The sequence below is a fragment of the Salvia miltiorrhiza genome, chromosome 8 (assembly GCF_028751815.1).
Source record: "Salvia miltiorrhiza cultivar Shanhuang (shh) chromosome 8, IMPLAD_Smil_shh, whole genome shotgun sequence".
NCBI classification, from domain to species: Eukaryota; Viridiplantae; Streptophyta; class Magnoliopsida; order Lamiales; family Lamiaceae; genus Salvia; species Salvia miltiorrhiza.
The window spans coordinates 941,512-964,680 of record NC_080394.1 but is presented as its reverse complement, the minus strand read 5'-3'; the positions used below and the strand labels follow the sequence as shown (position 1 = coordinate 964,680).

General features: G+C 37.0%; 5 protein-coding genes and 1 long non-coding RNA gene across 9 annotated transcripts in view; 1 reads left to right on the top strand and 5 right to left on the bottom strand.

The window, feature by feature from the left end:
- Positions 1 to 586: 586 nt before the first annotated feature.
- LOC130997004 (BAG-associated GRAM protein 1-like) lies at positions 587 to 2,376 on the bottom strand. Its single transcript, XM_057922284.1, has 8 exons — positions 2,352 to 2,376; positions 2,143 to 2,261; positions 1,944 to 2,048; positions 1,504 to 1,650; positions 1,369 to 1,422; positions 1,154 to 1,217; positions 907 to 968; positions 587 to 798 (listed from the first exon to the last, which is right to left on the bottom strand). Exons 1-8 carry the CDS (start codon positions 2,374 to 2,376, stop codon positions 685 to 687), a joined length of 690 nt encoding a protein of 229 aa, XP_057778267.1. The 3' UTR covers positions 587 to 684.
- A 985-nt stretch (positions 2,377 to 3,361) lies between these two features.
- Positions 3,362 to 4,648, bottom strand: LOC130999774 (uncharacterized). Its single transcript, XR_009093583.1, has 2 exons — positions 3,789 to 4,648; positions 3,362 to 3,629 (listed from the first exon to the last, which is right to left on the bottom strand). It is a non-coding gene; the product is annotated as an uncharacterized LOC130999774 (long non-coding RNA).
- Positions 4,649 to 6,228: 1,580 nt separating this feature from the next.
- LOC130999767 (putative disease resistance RPP13-like protein 1) overlaps positions 6,229 to 23,169 on the bottom strand; it is a 36,841-nt gene continuing 19,900 nt past the window's right edge. Inside the window, exon 5 of the mRNA XM_057925397.1 lies at positions 6,229 to 6,543. The gene's annotated coding sequence lies outside the window, so the exon portion shown is untranslated. The remainder of the gene's footprint in view (positions 6,544 to 23,169) is intronic.
- Positions 6,576 to 23,130, bottom strand: LOC130999764 (disease resistance protein RGA2-like). Of its 4 annotated transcripts, none has more exons than XR_009093581.1 (3): positions 19,920 to 23,130; positions 19,579 to 19,679; positions 6,576 to 6,896 (listed from the first exon to the last, which is right to left on the bottom strand). XR_009093581.1 is itself a non-coding variant. In XM_057925390.1 (2 exons), the coding sequence occupies exon 1, from the start codon at positions 23,021 to 23,023 to the stop codon at positions 19,928 to 19,930; it is 3,096 nt and encodes a 1,031-aa protein (XP_057781373.1). In that variant the 5' UTR covers positions 23,024 to 23,112; the 3' UTR covers positions 19,568 to 19,679; positions 19,920 to 19,927. The 4 variants fall into 4 exon arrangements, 1 of the variants encoding a protein (XP_057781373.1); XR_009093580.1 differs by lacking the exon at positions 6,576 to 6,896 and adding an exon at positions 18,682 to 18,821 and having other exon boundaries at positions 19,920 to 23,112; XR_009093582.1 differs by lacking the exon at positions 6,576 to 6,896 and adding an exon at positions 18,737 to 18,815 and having other exon boundaries at positions 19,920 to 23,112.
- On the bottom strand, positions 7,941 to 11,672 carry LOC130997003 (putative disease resistance protein RGA3). Its single transcript, XM_057922283.1, has one exon. It carries the CDS (start codon positions 11,670 to 11,672, stop codon positions 7,941 to 7,943), a length of 3,732 nt encoding a protein of 1,243 aa, XP_057778266.1.
- Positions 16,819 to 19,149, top strand: LOC130997002 (uncharacterized). The gene is made up of 4 exons (XM_057922282.1): positions 16,819 to 16,942; positions 17,597 to 17,655; positions 17,832 to 17,977; positions 18,126 to 19,149. Exons 1-4 carry the CDS (start codon positions 16,819 to 16,821, stop codon positions 18,196 to 18,198), a joined length of 402 nt encoding a protein of 133 aa, XP_057778265.1. The 3' UTR covers positions 18,199 to 19,149.

Sequence of the window (23,169 nt, the reverse complement as noted above, 5' to 3'; positions counted from 1 at the left end):
AATAAATGAGGAAAAACATAAATTAATTTTGACACTTTAGCGATAATAACTTATTTATTACAAATTTATGCTTTACTATAATTTTTACATCGAATACACTGCCACTACTCTTTAACAGTTTTTTCCTTAAAATTCGTGCCGTCCCCTACTAAGAAGTTATTTAGGGGACCGAATGAGTATTATATTCTATTCTATTTAATATAATAAATATGTAGTGGATTGTTTAATTTAAAAACATGGTTAGTTAAATCAAAACTGCCGCATAATTGAATTGGTTAGTTGTTTAGATCATAAGGTGGCAGAGGGTGGGAAATTGTTCAATAAACTTTGGTAGTGAATGAGAAATTTGGTAGTGCTTAACTGAATTACCTAACTGAACCCACAATTTTGGATTCAGTTTAAAATTCCAGTTTTTCAAGTTGGGTTTAGTGTGTATATGGGTGGTTTTTGAAGTAGTACATCTGTAATTATTTATTTATTTTAATTTCCAAATTTTAAGTTTAGAAAAGTGTATGTCTAACTTCATAAAAATAAATTGGCAATGCAAGGTAGGTGAAAAATTAAATATAATGCAGACCTTAAGGTTAAAAAAAGTGTAGTCATTATTAAACTGCTTTCATAGGATAATTTTACAAATAATGTATATACATATATATAGTTTATAAAGAGATTGACTGTGCCATTTCATCTACTTTCTTGAACAACATTTGGAGGTGATGGTGTAGTTTCTGTCTTGCTAGTCTTCCTCTGGATGTATGAACGCGCCACATCTAGCATCATTTCCACCTCTTTCTTATACTGCGAGTTACGATCGACGAAAACTTCAGAAGTGATCTTACTATAACGTAACCCTATATCGCGAAGGAAAAGCACACTATGATAAGCGACGGAGAGTCGAAATCATACCTCGTTGATAGCGCCCGATTTGATCTTCGATTGCATCACACACCATTTCTTGAAATGAGCACCTACGAGGGCATCGCGAGTTTTAAAATTACAGATTTTTTGGAATTTGGCCCGAATTAGAATTCGGGCAACACTTAATCCTCTAGGCCACAATGAATCATTCAACACAGGTAAATAACAAGCAACGGAGCATGAGCTCGATCAACTTAAAATAACATAGCAGAAGATCAAGCAGGTGGGCACTTACCAACTCTAATATTAATGGTGCACGAAGACTCGGAATTAGACTCTAACGACCATCTACAGTGAATCTGATGCAAGAGACATGTGTAAGAAGAATAAGGTCACAATATTGATACACATTGGTAACATTCCCCATCTCTTTCATCATGTGTAAGTACCAAAAATTATCACTGTTTCTTTCCTCTTTCTGGGAAATGCAAAAACAGCAGTAGTGCTTACCTCAAAGTATGACCCGAATGGAACATCATGTGCCTGTTGTACGGTCTCGAACACCTGAGCACAGAATATAATGAATATTAATGCCAACAAAACAAATTACACAATCGGTATATCATTTTGAAGTCAAGTCTGCACCAGTTTCTTCTTATCTGCTGATAAAACAGCATGCTGCCATTCCGTCATTGCTGTATCCGGAGGACACATCGGACTGTTGCACACGGATCGAAATGTAATTTCCCTGACTTGACCATCATACTCATCAGCGGAATGCCACTGACCCATCTGAAGGAAGCATAACAAGAAAGTTTCGTAACTTAAGAGAATAATACATAATTGTCTAGTTAATAAGCAGAGCTCGAGAGGATAAGCCTAAATCATATTTGTGTCTGCGTGCCAAAGCGGTTCTCAATCACCAACAGTTAATGGAATCAAGTGATTTATTTTAAACGCAATTCCACAGCATGAGTTGTGGTTCAGAATAATTTAAACAAAGCATAAAAAGTGTTATGTGAGAAATGAGAATAAGCAAAGCCTTACTTACTATGAGAATAAAAAGTTTTATATGAATTACTTACTATGAGGTTGGAATCCTTCCGGACATTACGATACTCATTTGTATAGGTTGAATCATCATCTAACAAAAGCTTGAAAAATTGCTCCGCTGTGCACGGGAACATGTCCTGCAATTTGATGCGGAGAATGGAAAACATAGAATAAATGTGCATCCTGGATAACAAGACACGGAAGATTTGAAGAAACAAAGTGTGAAATTACATTGTAAATTTCCAAAAGCACTTCCTCCTTGATGAATGGCTGTGATTTTTCAGTCTTTGCCACACTCTGCTCAGAAATCTTAGACTGCCTATTGCTGCCTCTGATGCTCTGGTCATTATCTAGAAACAAAATAGGATTTAGAACTTCTAATTTTCAATAAAGAATTATGTATGACAAATAAATAGAACAGAAGGTGAGATGATGACTACAATCATTGAGGAAAGTAGATGTCATTTTAGAGTACTAGGAGGGTCAACATGTAAAAGATAACAATTGGAGGAATTATTTTATTTGATATTGACATTATTCATCTAATTTATTAAAAGAGTTTTAAGCCTGGACTAGATTGATTATGCAGGATTGTTTTTAATACTCTTCAGCTAGCGCCACTCATTTCATCCAATTGTATTCCTTAGTCTTCTTTCTCTTTCTCACTCAATTTCTGAATTCAGATAACTTTGCCGACACGTTTTTTAATACTTCCTCTGTCCCACCGAAAGTGGTGCGTATTTCTTTTTGGGCTGTCCCATCGAAAGTGGTGCATTTCCTTTTTTGATAATAATTTTACACTACAAACAATGTGCCCCACACACATTTACACATCTTTACACTACAATCTTATTCTCCTTAAATCACGTGCCCAAAAGAAGTGCACCACTTTCGGTGAGACGGAGGGAGTACTTTAGTTAGCTCATTATAGATTTGGTGGGTAGGATTAGTATAAAAAACTGTAAATATAATATTTAGTTAATACTAGGATTAGGTTTAAGAGAGAACCACATATTTTCATGAGAACTTGAAATCATGAATAGATATATAAAATACATGAATAAGAGATGATTTAACTATCTTTTGTTTATGTATGTGTTATATTTAATGTTCATGATTTAACTATCTTTTGTTTATATATTTTATTTGTTTGTTCATGGTTCTCAGTTATCATGAAAGATGTGGTTTTCACTTGATCATGAAAGATGTGGTAAGCTGTTTTGAGGAGCTTATAAGCTCAGCCAAACACTCTCTGTATAACATAGGGCGTAATTCAAATAAAAATTTCTTATTGTAAAAATTGCGAAAATTCTTGCATCAACTGCATGCACTCATCAACAAATATACTAAATTATTTACAGATTCAATGCAAAAATTCTCACGATAAGAAGTTTTTATCTGAACAAACCTCAAAGTATCAAATACTATTCAAGTCGCAATGGATCATGCATAAGATCACCAAATCTAAACTTTCACTACTTGTTTTAAAAGTGTGTTGAATCTTTCCCCACGATTGAATATAGTACATATCACACGAGGAAATGATTGATTTCTATAGGCAAACATGTCAATTAGTACAAAAGGAAACACCAAAAATAGAGGAAAAAAAGAAAAATCTCAAATTTCACTACAGAATCGAAATTCATCCTCACCTTCCCTACTCGGCTTTAACTTCAATAACACAGTTCCCTGTCAAAAACAAAACTCCAGAGACTAAGCTGCACATCCACAGACAATATACAAAAGAATGATTAGAGTTCATTAATGTTATTAATATAGATAATATAGTCTATGATATGAATTCATTATTGCACAAGACAGTTTAATATGTGTTGAATTAAGCATCATAAGATAGTAATTAGCTGCAACTCCTTTACCTTGTCTGCTTTTCCAAGAAGATCTGTTTCTGCAAACACTTTCTTAATAAGAGTTTGCAAAATTTGCTATGTGGATGTGTGTGAGAGAGAGAATTGGTGCAAACTAAACAAGAGTTCACAAAATTTGCTATGTGGATGTGTGTGTGAGAGAGAGAGAATTGATGCAAACTAAACAAGAGTTCACAAAATTGGCTATGTGGATGTGTGTGTGAGAGAGGGAGAGAATTGATGCAAACTGAACAAGAGTTCACAAAATTGGCTATGTGTGTGTGTGTGTGAGAGACAGAGAGAGAGAGAGTGAGAATTGCTGCAAACTTAACAAGAATTAATTGGTGCAAATTGAACAAGAGTTGACAAAATTTATCTGTAGATCTAACTTCTAAGTCTTTGTTTTTCAATTTTTAAATAGAATTCAATCTCATCGAGGCATCTTTACGCGTGAACATGTGGTAGCTTGCATGAACAAGACAATTTATTCATAAACAATATTTGAAATACTAATATGTTTTCTATCACACGAATTGTTTTATTATCAACAAGGCAGCACATTATCTTGTCTTATTCTTCTTCTTCATTCAATAATTATCCCTCATTATTTCTCAACCACTCCGACAACGAAAACTCAATAATAAGGTTTAAGAAATGATAAGCTGATTAATTCATCATTAGGTGGCATAATGAAATGTTCAACGTAAGAGGATTTAAGCCAATAAGAGTTCACTAGTGTTATTAATAGAGATAATACAGTCTATGATATGAATGCATTATTGTACAAGGCAGTTTATATGTGTTGAATTAAGCATCATAATTAAGATAGTATAATTACCTGCAATTCCTCTATCTTGTCTGCTTTTCTAAGAAGATCTTGTTCAAGCTTGTAACTCATCATCCCCTCAATAATAATAACAATAAAAAAATAATAATAATAATAATAATAATAATAATAATAATAATAATAAAATAATAATAATAATAATAATAATAATAAAATAATATAATAATAATATAATAATAATAATAATATAATAATAATATATAATAATAATAATAATCACTAATAATATAATAATAATAATATAATATAATAATACTATAATATAATAATATATAATACTAATAATAATAATACTAATACTAATCATACTCTACTCCTCAACTCCTAATCATAATCCTACTCATCATAATATATATCTCCTCCTCTCCTCCTCTCCTCATCCTATATCCTCCTCAATACCTCCTCCTCTTCATCTCTCCTCTCCTACTCCTCCTCCTCCCTCCTCCTCCTCCCCTCCTCCTCCTCCTCCTCCTCTCCTCCTCTCATCCTCTCCTCATACTCCTCTTCCTCCTCCTCTCCTCCTCCTCCTCCTCCTCCTCCTCCTCCTCCTCCTCCTCCTCCTCCTCCTCCTCCTCCTCCTCCTCCTCCTCCTCCTCCTCCTCCTCCTCCTCCTCCTCTCGTCCTCCTCCTCCTCCTCCCCTCCTCCTCCTCTCCTCATCATCCTCTCTCCTCCGCGCACCAAGCTGCCTGGAAATTGGAATGAGAGAAAGGCCTTCTCTATTCTTGGGTTGGGCTTGTCAAGTTTGATTCAGTTGAGAGAGAAATTGGGCCTCTATTAGGAGTGCAATGGATGTTGAAATGGAGTATATATATAGAGTTGGGCCAGAATTGGATTGCGCAAGTTAAATTGATATATTGGGATTTACTTTGCATAATTGATAAGATGCATGTCTGAGAAGCTCATTGCTCCTGCAAGCAATAATGGATACAGGAATTTAATCATGATCGAGCGAGATTTCATCGAAATTTTGTGATAAGGCGAATTTATATATAAAAAAAATTAATCACATAAAATATATAGGTAATAAAAAAATAAAAATAAAAAATAGACAAGGTGCTAGGCCTCTGCCAACGCCCCTGCCTGCGTGCATATTCGAAAAAAAGTTCTAACTTCTGAATTATCAATTAGTAATTAATTTCTGGCTTCAACGTAATATATAGGCACAAAATGTTTAATCCTTTTAAAGACAAAATACATATGAATTCTGAATATAAAAATGCAGTGAGCTCATCCAAATTCAACAACTTTTTGCAAACAAATATCCATTCATAAAATTCACACATGTTGTATGTCACACGATTCTTCGTCTCTACAACTACAAGCAAACGTTCTACCTCCTCCATAGATCCTTCTTGACAAAGTGAATGAAGGATCATATTATATATCCTAACATTAGGTTGCAAACCTTTAGAAGGAAGTTCCCTCAAAAGATCTCTTGCAACATCACGTTTGCCATTTTTGCATAATCCATCATTGCTGAGGATACTGGTGGGGGCCGGGGCGGTCGAGGTGGGCACGCATCAGAGCGACGGGCAGAGGCTGAGGTGCGAGGGGGTCGGGAAGAGGGAGGTGGAGGAGTTCCTCGACGGGGGACGAGCCGAGGGCGTGGACGACGTATTGCTCGGCGCATCAGATGGGGAGCTGCAGAATGGGGGTGGATGAAGAGGAAGGTGCAGTTGATGAGAATGGGGAGAGTTGGGAGGCAAAGGGGCTGTTTGTGTGTGATGCGAGTGTGCTGCCGGGAGCTGTTGGTGTTAATCCAATGATCACCATTCAATCAACGCCATAGTGTTTGTCTAATAAGATTGCTCAAACATTGAAGATGGAGAAGATGTGAATCTTCATTCCTTCTTCATCAACACATGCTTGATGATTCAACCATGTTTGTTTCTTGTCTTCACCATTTGCCTTCTTTAATACTTGCACCATGAAAACATATAGATATAACTGATACAACCCCCAACATCATTTCATCAAATTCAAGCTAGCATGCCTCAATATTCAAACATAAGAAATAGGCATTAATCATTCATCAAGAAATGGAAAAAGCTGGCTACCTCCCTTTTTGCTGGGACTAGATTCAACTTCCACAGCTGCTGAATCCTCTGTTTCACTATCTTCACATCTTCAACATTGTTGTCTAAATTTTTGTCATCATCCTTCTCTTCACAGTCAACAACTACACTATCGTCGTTCGTCCCCACGAGCAAGCTCGTTGGCGCCTCTAGTTGAGGCTGCCTCGCCTCCAAGCTCTTCAAAAGCTCCCCTATTACTGCCATGGAGGTTAAAACAATAACAGATAGTTCAAGTTTGATGGGACGTAACTAACAATAAACAACCTGCAATAAGGCTGGACTCTGGAGTGTTGGATATAATGATATCAAATTAATAGCTTTTGAAGAAAAAATTATAAAAACAACACATGCTTGAGAGACAGACATTTAGTCCTACACAAATTATATTAATGGATCTCATATATCCTCATGTCATTTTGAAATTTATTTGATTCTATTAGAAAATCTATAACAAAGCTCAAAATGGCTCAATAAGAGCTTGACAGTTACAAAAAATGCCCCTCCAAATCCACCTGAAATGTAGACAAGAAATCAACTATACAGGATTCACTTTAGCCAAAGATCCAAGGGATTAAGCTAAACTTCATATTAGCTCTTTCCCAGAAAAAAGACTCTTTCGATTTCATCGTTTCAATAAAGTTTGAGTCTTCGAGAATCATATGAATTGTGAAACAAATTGGTATCCAAACATGCATCGTCTTCAACCATCGACATAATAATCCTATCAACTAAAGTTTAAAGAAAGAATACGGAATTACAAAAAAAAATTGAAAAGAGGTTGAGCAACTTAAGTCATCATGGAGAAAATGGGATACTCACTTATTCCTTCTTCACTAGACCTCTTCACTTTCCTCAGAATCTAACTGTATCAACGCAAAAAAGAATTAATTAATGGAAAAGAAAGCTAAGATGATGAGTCGTTGTAAAAATATAGTAAACAAACTCAAAATAAAAGTGAAATTAAATGATAAAAAATAATTACATACCCTAATTAGATGGAATGAACCCTAATTAATAATCACAAAATTAAACTAAAGCATTCAAAGTTAAAATTAGAGAAAAATATAAATAAAACTGAAAGTGAGTCATCAAGTGTGGTACGTTGAATCTCAATTCTTAGAAACTCCATAAAATAAGATCATAGATTTTAGTAGGCTACTTCAATTTCTAATAATTAGAATTTCATTTTCAAATAAAATACACATACAACTGTTTCTAGCAAAAGATATTGATACTCACCGTCACGGCTCAATGAATTTGTAGGCACCAGCTTCGAGGCGCCGCATTGCATCCACAGTCTCCAAACTTAACTTAGGAACGCCTTCAATATCCAAATATGTTAGACGAGGGAATATAGGGAGGGATGTGATTGTGAAGCTTCTTCCTTCTGATTCTTCTTCTCCCCACCTATCTGATATTTCTCTCAAATTCTGGCAGTACACTATTCGCAAATAAGAGAGAGTCTCGCTGTTACTCAATAACCAATCAGCTGGCAGACATTCCACACCGATCCCACTAATTGACAAATGTTGAAGGCATGACGAGACATGACTTGGCACACTCTTCAATTGCTCACAAAAATAAATATCCAAATGTTGGAGGCGAGGAAATAGCTTCACTTCACTTCCATCCGAAATTTCTATTTCTGCCCACTCTGCCAGCTTAGGCATGCGATACAATTCGAGCTTTTCGAGAGCTGGAAAAACAATGCGTGTGTCCTTGTTCACCATTCCGTAGAATGATGAATTTATACACTTCAAATTGCTCAATCCAATCAACACAAGGGACTTGAGATTGGGCAACTGCCCCAAACTTGGAACACTCATCAATTGCTCGCACTCATTGATTTCCAAATGTTTGAGGCGAGGAAATAGCTTCACTTCACTTCCATCCGAAATTTCTATTTCTGCCCACTCTGCCAGCATAGGCATGTCTTCCAATGTGAACTTCTCGAGAGCTGGAAAAACAATGCGTGTGTCCTTGTTCACCATTCCGTAGAATGATGAATTTATACACTCCAAATTGCTCAATTTTTTCAACTCAAGGGACTTGAGATTGGGCAAGTGCCCCAACATTGGAACACTCATCAATTGCTCACACCTGTAAATTTCCAAATGTTGGAGGCGAGGAAATAGCTTCACTTCACTTCCATCCGAAATTTCTATTTCTGCCCACTCTGCCAGCTTAGGCATCTGATACAATTGGAAGGTTTCAAGAGCTGGAAAAACAATGTGTGTGTCTTTGTTCACCATTCCGTAGAATGATGAATTTATACACTTCAAATTCCACAATCCTTCCAACCGAAGGGACTTGAGATTGGGCAACTGCCCCAACATTGGAACACTCATCAATTGCTTGCAATGCTTAATTTCCAAATGTTGGAGGCGAGGAAATAACTTCACTTCACTTCCATCCGAAATTTCTATTTCTGCCCACTCTGCCAGCTTAGGCATCTGATACAATTGGAACTTCTCGAGAGCTGGAAAAACAATGCGTGTGTCCTTGTTCACCATTCCGTAGAATGATGAATTTATACACTTCAACTTCCTCCATTCTCTCAACTTAAGGGACTTGAGATTGGGCAAGTGCCCCAACATTGGGATCTCTTCACATTCTCTGCAGTCCCAGAGTGTTAACGACATTAAGTTGTTAAGTAGCAGCCAAGAGCCTTGAGGCGCATCTCGAACTGACATCTTCTGAGTCCATAATGGAAACCTACTGCCTTTGAATCCGTAAATCACTAACTGCCTCAGATCTGAGTGAGGTTGAAGGCCTTCCAATACATCCTCATCATATGTTCCACCTTCTCTTCTGAAATATCTATCCCATTCCAAACTCAACTTCAATATTTTTGACTTTTTGAATAAATTCGCTTTCCAAGCCTCTTCCTTGTCATGAACCCTTTTGAGATTGCGAATCCGTAACTCTCCTTTAAGATTATTCAAACTTCCGACCTCTTCAATTTTGCAGCCATTCTCGTAGTCGTCGCCCACTGGAAAGTGCGTTAGCGTTTGGAGACAAGTTAATCTCCCAATTCCCATAGGCAAGTACTCTACATCCTTAGTAATATAAAGATGCCTCAAGTTAATCAAGTACTTAATCGTACTTGGCAGTTTTCTCAACCATCTTGAGTCAACTCTCAACGTCTGCAAGTGAAAGAATTCACCAATCCAATCCGGCAAATATCTAATTCTTGTCTTTGAAATGTCAAAATCTCTCAAATGTATCAACTTCCGAATCGAACTTGGCAGCTTTTTAACTTCAGAGTGAAGATGTAAAACATGCAAACTTTCCAAGTCTGAGAAGTTGACATCAGAAATATCAGCTTTGGATGTTATTAGTAATGTACGCAAAGACTTTGTCATTTCTTTTGGGATACGACTTGAATCGTCTCCACAATAGTTGTCTTTGAGAGTCATGTATCGAACTCGGCTGCTACCACCTGTACTGTTAGACGAACTTGAAACAGAACAAGCGAGATCGTGCACAAGATCATGCATGCCACACTCTTTTACATTTCCGTCATTATCTCTCCATGAAACTTGCAGTAAAGAGTTGTGAAGAAGAACGTTGATAAATTTTTCCCCCACGGACTCCATCTCATCCCTTTCATCAGCTTGAAGAAAACCTTCTGCCATCCACATCTCAATCAGTTTCCATTTGCTGATTTTGGAGCCTTTAGGAAACATCGCACAGTATGCGAAGCACTTCTTAAGTGATGGCAAAGACAAATTATCGAAGCTCAGTCTCAATATATTTGTGATATTATCTCCTCCCTCATCGGCTGAAAGCCATTTCTCCTCGACTGAACGCCATTTCTCCTCGGATTTATTGCGTAGCACTCCCCCAACTATGTTGGCAGCTAATGGCAAACCTTGACACCTTCTTGCTATCTTTCTCCCAATGGCCTCAAATTCTGATGGAACATCTTTTTTTCCGAAGGCTTTTGCTCTTATTATTGACCAACACTCTTCCTCCGATAAGCCTTTCAACTCATGTATATGAAGTGTATTCACAATTGAAGCCACCTCCATATTTCTGGTAGTAACAACGATGGCATTTCCCTCGATACAACTAACTCCCGAAAAAGAATTCATAAAATCTTCCCATTTCAAACCATCTTGGTTCCATACATCATCAAGCACAAGAAGATAAGTTTTATCTTTCAAAGCTTCTTTAAGCTTTGCAAGAATATCTTCCCTGCTCGCATTTTCAACTTGACAAGATGTCAAGTTATTGAGAATTTTCTTGAAAAGAGTTATTGCATCAAAATTTGGGGAAACATGCACCCACAAATATGATCCAAACTGAGTCTCATTCTTCAGACGATTGAAGACTTTCCTAGTCAATGTCGTCTTCCCCAATCCCCCCATCCCCACAATTGGAAGGATGGAAACTGCACGTTCATCAGTTTTGATGCCATTCATAAGCATCCCAACTATTTTCGACCCAACATCATCTCTTCCAATGAAAATAGGATCATCAGTGAATGAATCAGTTTCAAAAATAGCAGTATTAACCAAGGTGGGCTCATTTTCAAGCTTCGCTACGAGGCCAAGCTCGGTGGCCTCTTTCTTAATAGACTCCAAATTCTCATTGATTTCTTGGATTCTAACAGCCATTTTTCTTGGACGCGCAATAGAATTGAAGGATGATGAGAAGCATGATAGTACCTTCGCCCTCATGGGTTTGGTGGCCTTAATTTTTTTGGAGAGAATATGATAGTTGAGTTCATCCAAAACATTGTCAGCAGCGAACGCCTCGTTTTCAAGCTTCTTCAGCCAGCTCTTGACAGCATCGCTGGTGATCTCACGCGTCTCGGCATCCTTCAAGAAATTTTTTATCACGTCGAGACTCCCAGCTAGCTTTGCTGCATCTTTGTCGAGACCTCGGATCTGAGAGATCTCTTTCTTGCAGAGGTCGATGAGGTTTTGAACTAGAACTTCAACGGCAGCAGCAGCTCCTCCTTCCATTCTTTGTGCTGATAACTTAGAGAGAGAAACAAAGAAATTGAGTGAGAAAGAGAAAGAAGACTAAGGAATAGAATTGGATGAAATGAGTGGCGCTAGCTGAAGAGTTTACACTATACAGCATTTCATTCTAGACAATGTGGCCCTACACACATTTATACACCTTTACACTACAATCTTATTCTCCTTAAATCACGTGCCCAAAAAAAGTGCACCACTTTCGATGAGACGGAGGGAGTACTTTAGTTAGCTCATTATTGATTTGGTGGGTAGGATTAGTATAAAAAACTGCATGCACTCATCAACAAATATACTAAATTATTTACAGATTCAATGCAAAAATTCTCACGATAAGAAGTTTTTATCTGAACAAACCTCAAAGTATCAAATATTATTCAAGTCGCAATGGTCTCATGCATAAGATCACCAAATCTAAACTTTCACTACTTGTTTTAAAAGTGTGTTGAATTTTTCCCCACGATTGAATATAGTACATATCACACGAGAGGAAATGATTGATTTCTATAGGCAAACATGTCAATTAGAACAAAAGGAAACACCAAAAAAAGAGGAAAAAAAGAAAAATCTCAAATTTCACTACACACGATCAACAAGCAGTGGCGGATCCGGGGGGGGGGCTAGGGGGGGCTTCAGCCCCCTCCCAATTTTTAAGTTTTTTTTTTAAATATATATATATTCTTATTATTTTGTTTTATCTATATATGTGTATATAAATAAAAAAATACAAGAAAAAATATAGTAATACATTATTTATAGTATCCAACTATCCATATTAATTGCTCAACACATTGAGTTGTTACATTTATATTATTTTTATCATTTTTTCTTTCTTAGTTAATTTTTAATGTTAAATTTGAGTCAATTCTAAAGGTAAAAGTAAAATTACTAATTACTAACAATGAAAATTAGTTTATTTGTTTAGAAGATGAAACATTTTTTTTAAGAAAAATGAATAAAAGTACGTCTTTATATGCTTTCAATCTACTTGATGTTGAATTAATTGAATTGCGAACAATTATATTATTATATTAAGTGATTGTTGAAAAAATGCATGAAAATGAAGTGTACGGAATGCTCAAAAAAATTTGCTTCGGGGGCCCCGTGTAAATATTTTCAAGCACCGTAGTCCAATAGATTCAGCCCCCCCTAACATTGAATCCTGGATCCGCCCCTGTCAACAAGCAGAATCGAAATTCATCCTCACCTTCCCTACTCTCGGCTTTAACTTCAATAACACAGTTCCCTGTCAAAAACAAAACTCCAGAGACTAAGCTGCACATCCACAGACAATATACAACAGAATGATTAGAGTTCATTAATGTTATTAATATAGATAATATAGTCTATGATATGAATTCATTATTGCACAAGACAGTTTAATATGTGTTGAATTAAGCATCATAAGATAGTAATTAGCTGCAACTCCTTTACCTTGTCTGCTTTTCCAAGAAGATCTGTTTCTGCAAACATTTTCTTAATAAGAGTTTGCAAAATTTGCTACGTGGAAGTGTGTGTGAGAGAGAGAACTGATCCAAACTGAACAAGAGTTTGCAAAATTTTATCGGCGTGTGTGAGATAGAGAATTGGTGCAAACTGAACTAGAGTATACAAAATTTGATGTGGGTGTGTGTGTGAAAGAGAGAATTGATGCAAACTGAGCAAGAGCTTACAAAATTTGCTATGTGGATGTGTGTGTGAGAGAGAGAGAATTGAGGCAAACTAAACAAGAGTTCACAAAATTGGCTATGTGGATGTGTGTGTGAGAGAGGGAGAGAATTGATGCAAACTGAACAAGAGTTCACAAAATTGGCTATGTGTGTGTGTGAGAGAGAGAGAGTGAGAATTGCTGCAAACTTAACAAGGCTTTACAAAAGTTGCTGTGTGTGTGAGATTATGTGTGCGTGAGAGAGAAAGAGAGAGAGAGAGAGAATTAATTGGTGCAAATTGAACAAGAGTTGACAAAATTTATCTTTAGATCTAACTTCTAAGTCTTTGTTTTTCAATTTTTAAATAGAATTCAATCTCATCGAGGCATCTTTACGCGTGAACATGTGGTAGCTTGCATGAACAAGACAATTTATTCATAAACAATATTTGAAATACTAATATGTTTTCTATCACCAATTGTTTTATTATCAACAAGGCAGCACATTATCTTGTCTTCTTCTTCTTCTTCATTCAATATATAATTATCCCTCATTATTTCTCAACCAATCCGACGACGAAAACTCAATAATAAGGTTTAAGAAATGATAAGCTGATTAATTCATCATTAGCTGGCATAATGAAATGTTCAACGTAAGAGGATTTAAGCCAATAAGAGTTCATTAGTGTTATTAATAGAGATAATACAGTCTATGATATGAATGCATTATTGTACAACTGTACAAGGCAGTTTATATGTGTTGAATTAAGCATCATAATTAAGATATATAGTATAATTACCTGCAACTCCTCTATCTTGTCTGCTTTTCTAAGAAGAAATTTGGAATGAGAGAGAGGCCTTCTCTATTCTTGGGTTGGGCTTGTCAAGTTTAATTCAGGTAGAGAGAGAAATTGGGCCTCTATTAGGAGTGCAATGTATGTTGAAATGGGTATATATTTAGAGTTGGGCCAGAATTGGATTGGGCAAGTTAAATCGATATATTGGAATTTACTTTGCATAATTGATAAGATGCATGTCTGGGTATTTTTTTTTTATTTTTTTTTAATTTAAGAGTAGAATTTTTCCAATTCCATCCATTCAATAGATAAGAATAAAGCAAAATTAACTTAGGTGTTGTTTACTTTGCATGATTGATTAAATACATGCTTGAGTATTTTTATCCTCAAGAATAACATTGCTCCGAATCCCACCTTTCCAATAGGAGAAGAATCAAGTAAAATTAGCTTTAGTGATAAGAATAATCAAGTGTATTGGGATATTCCAAAGTTCCAATCCATCAAAGCAAACAAGGGATTAACGTTACTATTTTTATCTATCAAGACTAATCCTTCAAAGTAAACGCCACCTTAAACGATGGAAATAATTAATCAAGAGCATCGGAATATCCCAAAATTTCAATCTACCATATTAAACAAGAGATTAGTTTTACTATTTTTATCGATCAAAGCTAATCCGTCAAAGTAAACGTCTCGATGGAGTAATATTTGAGAGATCAATCCAAGCTTAATAATATCATTAAAATCCAATTATTTTGTGCGTGTGTATTGGCTTAGTAACAGAACGATTAATGTTTGATGTCAAATATCTCAGATTGAAGTCCACCATTACACCGTATTTAAACATTTGTATCTTCTATTAAAAAATTACGAATACAACTAATTCATACTTGTATTAGATTATTTCATGAATTTATTTTTTATAAAATTAAATTTCAATTATGCCTTTACGTTTTAAAGCTTTTGTGTTTATTTTGTTATTAATTTTTAGAAGTACACATGCACTATTAGTAATGTAAGAGGAAAAAAAAATTAGTTGTTTACACTATTATAATTATTTGCAGTTACGGCGTCAGTTTAGTGAATGAAATAAAAACCAGTAAAATTTTATTTGGACCCACTAGATTAACATTTTTAACTAATATTATTTCTCGAAAAGATGCGGCCTAAAAAGACCCACTACTTCCTTTAATATTTAATCTCATCGTGGGTGGATCAATACATAAAAATTTTAATGGGCTTGAATCATAAGGCCCATCTCAACTCAATTTCCACATAAGCCCAACATGCTAATTGAAGCTTTGAAGAATAGGTTGAAGAATGAGTTCTACTTATGGTATCAGAGCCAACCCCATGCTCTGATCCACCCGAGGCGTTATGGGCCGCCACGGGTCGTCTGCGGTGGTATGGGCCGCCGTGGAGGAGTTTCTCGACACCGTGGTGGCGGGGGAGGGGCCGAGGGCGATGTCGAGGGCGTGGACGACGTATTGCTCCGCGCATCAGATGGGGAGCTGCAGAATGGGGGTGGATGAAGAGGAAGGAGCAGTTGATGAGAATGCGGAGAGTTGGGAGGCAAAGGGGCTGTTTGTGTGTGATGCGAGTGTGCTGCCGGGAGCTGTTGGTGTTAATCCAATGATCACCATTCAATCAACTCCATATTGTTTGTCTAATAAGATTGCTCGGAGATTGAAGATGGAGAAGATGTGAATCTTCATTCTTTTCTTTATCAACACATGCTTCATGATTCAACCATGTTTCTTTCTTGTCTTCGTCATTTTTCTTCTTTAATAGTTGCACCATGAAAAAATATATATAGATATAACTGATACAACCCCCAACACCATTTCATCAAATTCAAGCTAGCATGCCTCAATATTCAAACATAAGAAATAGGCATTCATTCATTCATCAATAAATGGAAAAAGCTGGCTACCTCCCGTTTTGATGGGACTGGATTCAACTTCCACAGCTGCTGAATCCTCTGTTTCTCTATCTTCATCGTCAACAATGCTGTCAATTTTTGTCATCATCCTTCTCTTCAGACTCAAAAACTACACTGTCGTGGTTCTTCTCCACGAGCAAGCTCGTTAGCGCCTTTGAATTTAGATTATTATAAAGATATTTCACTTGAAGATCACTCTCCTATCATAATTTATTTATAAAACAGAATCTATTCAACCCAGCCCAATAAGTTTATGCGGTTTGGTTTTTTTACCAGATTTTATTTCTTTTCCTAGATCTATTTTTTGTGTGCAGTGAGTATTTTGCCTCACTTTTCGTTAAGAAATTGGGGATTAGTAAGATGCTACGATAAGTTTTAGTTTGCTAATTAATTCAAGTTTTAAGAGTTATTTCTGAGCTAAGAGTGAGTGACATGCTTTGAAAGTTTCGTTTTTTTCGATTTTTTCAGATTTTTTGTATTGAATCCATTCTAATGTGCTTGTGTGGTTGGAAATCAAACTAAAACTGGCATTTTATTGAAGAATTTGATGGGGTCATGATTCGGTTTTTGTGAGTTTTACAGACGATTTTTATTTAATTAGGTTTGATGATAGTAGCTTTTGCATAAATTAATCTTCGCACAAAAATCCAATAATTTGATGATTTTATAAGAATGAAAACTATAAAAGGTTGCTTGGTGGGGGCTGAAGCCCCCCACCCTCTGACCTGTGTCCGCCGTTGGTTAATGGTGATGATGCAGCTCTTTGAAGGATATAAGTTCTCAAAAGGCGAATGCAATGGAGGATTGATCACTATATGGACAAATGAAATGGTAGTAGTTAAAGTCGGAAAGGAACTGCGTGGGTCTGGTCTTTTGGGGTAAGTCGAGGGGGGAGTGATGCCGGTGAGCTTCGATGATGGGGACGAGATGAAGAAGTGAAAGTAGATTAGAATGAATAATAATGATGAAGAAAAAATAATGAGATAGTATATAATCTTCATTCTTGAAAGCAAGTGTTGGAGGTTCGAAATCTTAGTCGTTAGAATCTTGCAACATGTCATGGAATGCCGTCCATCTTTTGAAGTTAAAAACTGTCGGACCAAACAATTGGTGTAGGCTTATCTCCGTGTCTATGGATTCTTTTTAGGAAAGCGAGGCTGAGAGAAAGTTTTGAATACTTAACGAGAAGCTTATTGACTGAATTTCACAGAACCTTGTGTTTACATAGTAACAGATTTGTGATAACTCTCTTGGGAAGAGACCTTTTTTCTTTTTCTTCTTTTTGTGTGGCAAATCATTGGCAATTTCGAAATCAAGAAACTTTTATTGAAATGTGCAAATGCATGGAGAGGTTGATAAGATCCATATAGTATTTTTTCCGTATCTGTAGATTTTGCATACAGACGCGACAATGTTGACTGCGTTTTGAAACCACGATGAATTATATGCAGTTTGAGAAAATTATCGATTTGAGAATTTTATCCATGTTACAGTGATGGTTTACTGTTTTGATTCACTGCAGAGCTGGTGTCTGATTGTCTGAAGTGTTGCGCTGAGGATTCAGACGATGCGACAAGCAAGGTATGTCTATTCAGTAGTCCGCAAGAATTGGTCGTGTGTTAGTCGAAGGGGTGAAAGGTTTCTGCAAGAGATCAGTGAGCTCTAGACATGTTTAATATGCATATATACATTCTCTTTCTTTGCCCAAATCTGCGAGCTCGAATTTCTCTTCCCGATGATATCCATTCCGTTTGCAGGTTATATATTCTGGCGCGATTTTAGAGGTGTGCATGAGGAAACTGGTGTTTTATCCCGAGCTAGTCGGCTTTATAGAGGAAGAGAAGGATAAATTCCCATCGGTCAAAGTTCAATACGCATTCAATACGCTTAAGGAAACCATTAGGTGAGCTTGTTTACGTGTTTTGTCCGGAAAGAATCTTGCGTTGGTGGTCTTCTTCGTGTTGTTACATGTGCAACCAAACCTCGATTGAGGTCTTGAATTCATGCAAGTTCATTTGCTTGACGTGGAACTTTGTCGGTGTAAAATGCAGAGTTGATAACTGGAAACGAGAGCACATTCTGCAGTTCCTCAAGGAGAAAGTGAAGCCATCGTCGGATACCTAATGCTCGACCGACCGACGGCTGTGAGATTTCGCGGCGACGAGCGCTGATTTGGATCCTGGGTTAACTGATTGGAAGAAGATGACTAGTGTTTTATGGCCAATTTTTCAAATGGCTTTTGCTACTTTTAATCTATGCCAACATACAATGTACATCTACTTTGCTTCAATTTAAACATAAATTTGCTACTTTGCTTTTTTTTTTTAATCCCTTGTTGTGTGGATATTTTAGCTAACACAAAATGAATCGTGTCAAGGGTGTAATAAAGTCGAGCTGAGCTGAGTATTGACATGCTCAAATTTAATTCATTCATTATAGAATCATGCTCGAATTTTAATTAAACAACGGCGTGATCAAATCGAGTTGAACTTAGTATTGACATTCAGAAATTTGAGTTTTTCTTCTCATACATTCCTTTTCCCTTCTTTTTGGTATTGAGTTCAACTTCCACAGCTGCTGAATCCTCTTGTTTCACTATCTTCAACATTGTTGTCTGAATTTTTTAGACAAAAACATTGAAGCGATTTGCGACAATCCAAGCTCGTTGTTCGTCCCCACGAGCAAGCTCGTTGGCGCCTCTAGTTGAGGCTGCCTCGCCTCCAAGCTCTTCAAAAGCTCCCCTATTACTGCCATGGAGGTTAAAACAATAACAGATAGTTCAAGTTTGATGGGATGTAACTAACAATAAACAACCTGCAACAAATTAATAGCTTTTGAAGAAAAAATCATAAGAACAGAACAATAGACACATGCTTGAGAGATTGACATTTAGTCCTACACAAATTATATTAATGGATCTCATATATCCTCATGTCATCTTGGAATTTATTTGATTCTATTAGAAACTCTTTTTCTTAAACAGAATGAGACCTCTATTCAATCAGCCATTCATTTATGAAGCTTATATGCCCCTCCAAATCCACCTGAAAAGTAGACAATCTTCATCAACACATGTTTCTTTCTTGTCTTCATCATTTGTCTTCTTTAATAATTACACCATGAAAACATATATATTGATACAACTGATGCAAACCCCAACACCATTTCATCAAATTCAAGCTAGCATACCTCAACATTCAAACACAAGAAATAGGCATTCATTTATCAAGAAGTGGAAAAAGCTAAATGATTTGATCTCCTTTGCATAAACTTGGTTGTGAATTTCACATTTTAGCATTAAGTTGTGTATGGGCATAAATAGTGATGTGAATCCTTAGTGTAGACACCACTGTTTCTATAGATATAGAAGTGATCTACTCAAAATAATTCCTTACAATTAATAATCATATCAACTAAAGTTTAAACAAAGAATATACATGGAATTACAAAAAAAAATTATGAAAAGAGGTTGAGCAAGTCACCATGGAGAAAATGGATACTCACTTATTCCTTCTTCACTAGATCGCTTGCTTCACTGAATCACACACAACTGATTGCTTCTTTCACTTTCCTCAGAATCAACTGTTTGCTAAGATGACGAGTCGCTGTAAAAATATAGTAAACAAACTCAAAATAATTAATCTCCTTATGTTTAAGCATATTGAGATGAAGTGAAACATCACACTAAGGGGTGAGATCCATTGTCCCACAATTTTATGTATGTCACTATATTTCATTCTTATATCTATTATTTCAATACTAATATTTTTTATAAAATTAAAATTATAATACTATGAATTATTCTTAATATTTAATATTTTTCTAGAAAACATACTGATACTGACCGTCACCGTCACGGGTAAATGCGTTTGAATCCATCAATTTGGAGGCGCCGCATTGCATCCACAGTCTCCACACTTAACTTAGGAACGCCTCGAATATCCAAATATGTTAGACGAGGGAATTTAGGGAGGGATGTGATTGTGAAGCTTCTTCCTTCTGATTCTTCTTCTCCCCACCTATCTGATATTTCTCTCAAATTGCGGCACCAACTTATTTCCAAAGAAGAGAGAGTCTCGCTGTTACTCAATAACCAATCAGCTGGCAGACATTCCACACCGATCGTATGAATCCTCAATTCTTCAAGGCATGACGAGACATGACTTGGAACACTCTTCAATTGCTCGCACTCATGGATTTCCAAATATTGGAGGCGAGGAAATAGCGTCACATCACTTCCATCCGAAATTTCTATTTCTGCCCACTCTGCCAGCTTAGGCATATAAACCAATCCGAGCTCTTCGAGAGCTGGAAAAGCAATGCGTGTGTCCTTGTTCACCATTCCGTAGAATGAAGAATTTATACACTTCACATTGCTCAATCCATTCAACTCAAGGGACTTGAGATTGGGCAACTGCCCCAACCTTGGAACACTCTTCAATTGCCGGCACCACATAATTGACAAATGTTGGAGGCGAGGAAATAGCTTCACTTCACTTCCATCCGAAATTTCTATTTCTGCCCACTCTGCCAGCTTAGGCATTCCAAACAATTTGAGTGACTTGAGATTGGGCAAGTGTCCCAACATTGGGATCTCTTCACATTCTCTGCAGTCCCAGAGTTCTAACGACATTAAGTTGTTAAGTAGCACCCAAGAGCCTTGAGGCGCATCTCGAACTGACATCTTCTCAGTCCATAATGGGAATCTTTTGCCTTTGTAATCGAAAATCTTTAACTCCCTCAGATCTGAGTGAGGCTGGAGGCCTTCCAATACATCCTCATCATTTGTTTCACCTTCTCTTCTCCAATCCCATGTCAAACACAACTTCAATAATTTTGACTTTTTGAATAAATTCGCTTTCCCAGCCTCTTCCTTGTCATGAACCCTTTCCAGATTGCCAATCCATAGCTCTCCTTTAAGATTAATCAAACTTCCGAACTCTTCAATTTTGCAGCCATTCTCGTCGCCCACTGGAAAGTGCGTTAGCGTTTGGAGAGAAGTTAATCTCCCAATTCCCATAGGCAACTCTACATCCTCAGTAATATAAAGATGCCTCAAGTTAATCAAGTACTTAATCGTACTTGGCAGTTTCTCCAAACATCCCGTGTCTACTCTCAACGTCTGCAAGTGAAAGAATTCACCAATCCAATCCGGCAAAACTTCAATTCTTGTCTTTGAAATGTCAAAATCTCTCAAATGTATCAACTTTTGAATCGAACTTGGCAGCTCTTTTATAACTTTAGAGTCAAGACGTAAAACATGCAAACTTTCCAAGTCTGAGAAGTTGATATCAGAAATATCACCTTCCGATGTTATTAGTAACGTACGCAAAGACTTTGCCATTTCTTTTGGGATACGATTTGATTCGTCGCCACAATAGTTGTCTCCGAGAGTCATGTATCGAACTCGGCTGCTACCACCTGTACTGTTAGACGAACTTGAAACAGAACAAGCCAGATCGTGCACAAGATCGTGCATGCCACAACTTTTTACATTTCCGTAACGATCTCTCTCTGAAACTTGCAGTAAAGAGTTGTGCAGAAGAATGTTGATAAATATTTCACCCACGGACTCCATCTCATCCCTTTCATCAGCTTGAAGAAAACCTTCTGCCATCCACATCTCAATCAGTTCCCTTTTGCCGATTTTGTAGCCTTTAGGAAACATCGCACAGTAAGCAAAGCACTTCTTAAGTAATGGCAGAGACAAATTATCAAAGCTCAATCTTAATATTTTTGTGATATTATCTCCACCTTCATTTGGTGCAAGCCATTTCTCCTCGATTGAACGCCATTTTCCCTCGGATTGATTGCTCAATATTCCCCCAACTACGTTGGCAGCTAATGGCAAACCTTGACATCTTCTTGCAATCCTTTTCCCAATAGTCTCAAATTCTGATGGAACGTTTCCTTCTCCAAAGGTTTTAACTTTGATTATCGACCAACAATCTTCCTCTGATAAGCCTTCCAACTCATGTGTATGAATTGGTTTCACAATTGAAGCAACCTTCGTACTTCTGGTGGTAACAACAATGGCATTTCCCTTGACACAACTAACTCCCAACAAGGAATTGAAAAAATATTCCCATTTGGAACGATCTTCATTCCATACATCATCAAATACAAGAAGATATGTTTTGTCTTTCAAAGCTTCTTGAAGCTTTGCAAGAATATCATCCCTGCTCTCAATTTCAACTTGATAAGAAGTCAATTTAAAGAGAATTTTCTTGAAAAGAGTTATTGCATCAAAATTTGGGGAAACATGCACCCAAATTTGTGATCCAAACCTATTCTCATTCTTCAGACGATTGAAGACTTTCCTAGTCAATGTCGTCTTCCCCAATCCCCCCATCCCGACAATGGAAATGATGGAAACTGCGCGTTTATCAGTTGTGATGCTATCGGTAATCATCTCAACTATTTCCGACTCAACATTATCTCTTCCAATAAAAATTGGATCAAGAGTGTATGAATCAGTTTCCAAAGCAGCAATAACCAAAGCAGGCTCATTAGCAAGCTTCTCTACGAGGCCAAGCTTGGCGGCCTCTTTGTTAATGAACTCCAAATTCTCATTGATTTCTTTGATTTTAAGAGCCATATTTCGAGAACGTGAAATATGCTTGAAGCATGAGAAGCATGATGGTACCTTTGCCTTCTCGGGCTCGGCGGGCTTGATTTGTTTGGAGAGAATATGATAGTTGATTTCATCCAAAACATTGTCAGCTTCAAAAGCTACGTCTTCAAGCTTCTCCAGCCAGCCCTTGACAGCTTCGCTGGTGATGTCACGCTTCTCGGCATCGTTCAAGAAGTTCTGGATGGTTTTGAGACTCGCAGCTAGCTTTGCTGCATCTTTGTCGAGACCTCGGATTTGAGAGATCTCTTTCTTGGAGAGGTCGATGAGGTTTTGAACTAGAGTTTGAAGGACGGCGGCTGCAGCTTCTCCTTCCATTCTTTAATTGTTGTGCTGATAACTTAGACAGAGAGAGGGAGAAAGAGAGAAGTTGAGTGAGAAAGAGAGAGAGGACTAAGGAATAGAATTGGATGAGATATTGAGATGAGTGGTGCTAGCTGAAGAGTTTACACTTTACAGCCTTT

Excerpts from the sequence above, each read along its gene's own strand:
- LOC130997004 (XM_057922284.1), bottom strand. The coding sequence starts at position 2,376 with ATGACATCTACTTTCCTCAATGATT. Across the intron at positions 1,651-1,943 it reads GGAAGGATTCCAACCTCATA|ATGGGTCAGTGGCATTCCGC; the intron begins GTAAGTAATTCA and ends TGCTTCCTTCAG. Across the intron at positions 1,218-1,368 it reads CATTCGGGTCATACTTTGAG|ATTCACTGTAGATGGTCGTT; the intron begins GTAAGCACTACT and ends CTCTTGCATCAG.
- LOC130997003 (XM_057922283.1), bottom strand. The coding sequence starts at position 11,672 with ATGGAAGGAGGAGCTGCTGCTGCCGTTGAAGTTCTAGTTCAAAACCTC.
- LOC130997002 (XM_057922282.1), top strand. The coding sequence starts at position 16,819 with ATGGTGATGATGCAGCTCTTTGAAGGATATAAGTTCTCAAAAGGCGAA. Across the intron at positions 16,943-17,596 it reads AAAGGAACTGCGTGGGTCTG|AGCTGGTGTCTGATTGTCTG; the intron begins GTCTTTTGGGGT and ends GATTCACTGCAG. Across the intron at positions 17,656-17,831 it reads CAGACGATGCGACAAGCAAG|GTTATATATTCTGGCGCGAT; the intron begins GTATGTCTATTC and ends TTCCGTTTGCAG.
- LOC130999764 (XM_057925390.1), bottom strand. The coding sequence starts at position 23,023 with ATGGAAGGAGAAGCTGCAGCCGCCGTCCTTCAAACTCTAGTTCAAAAC.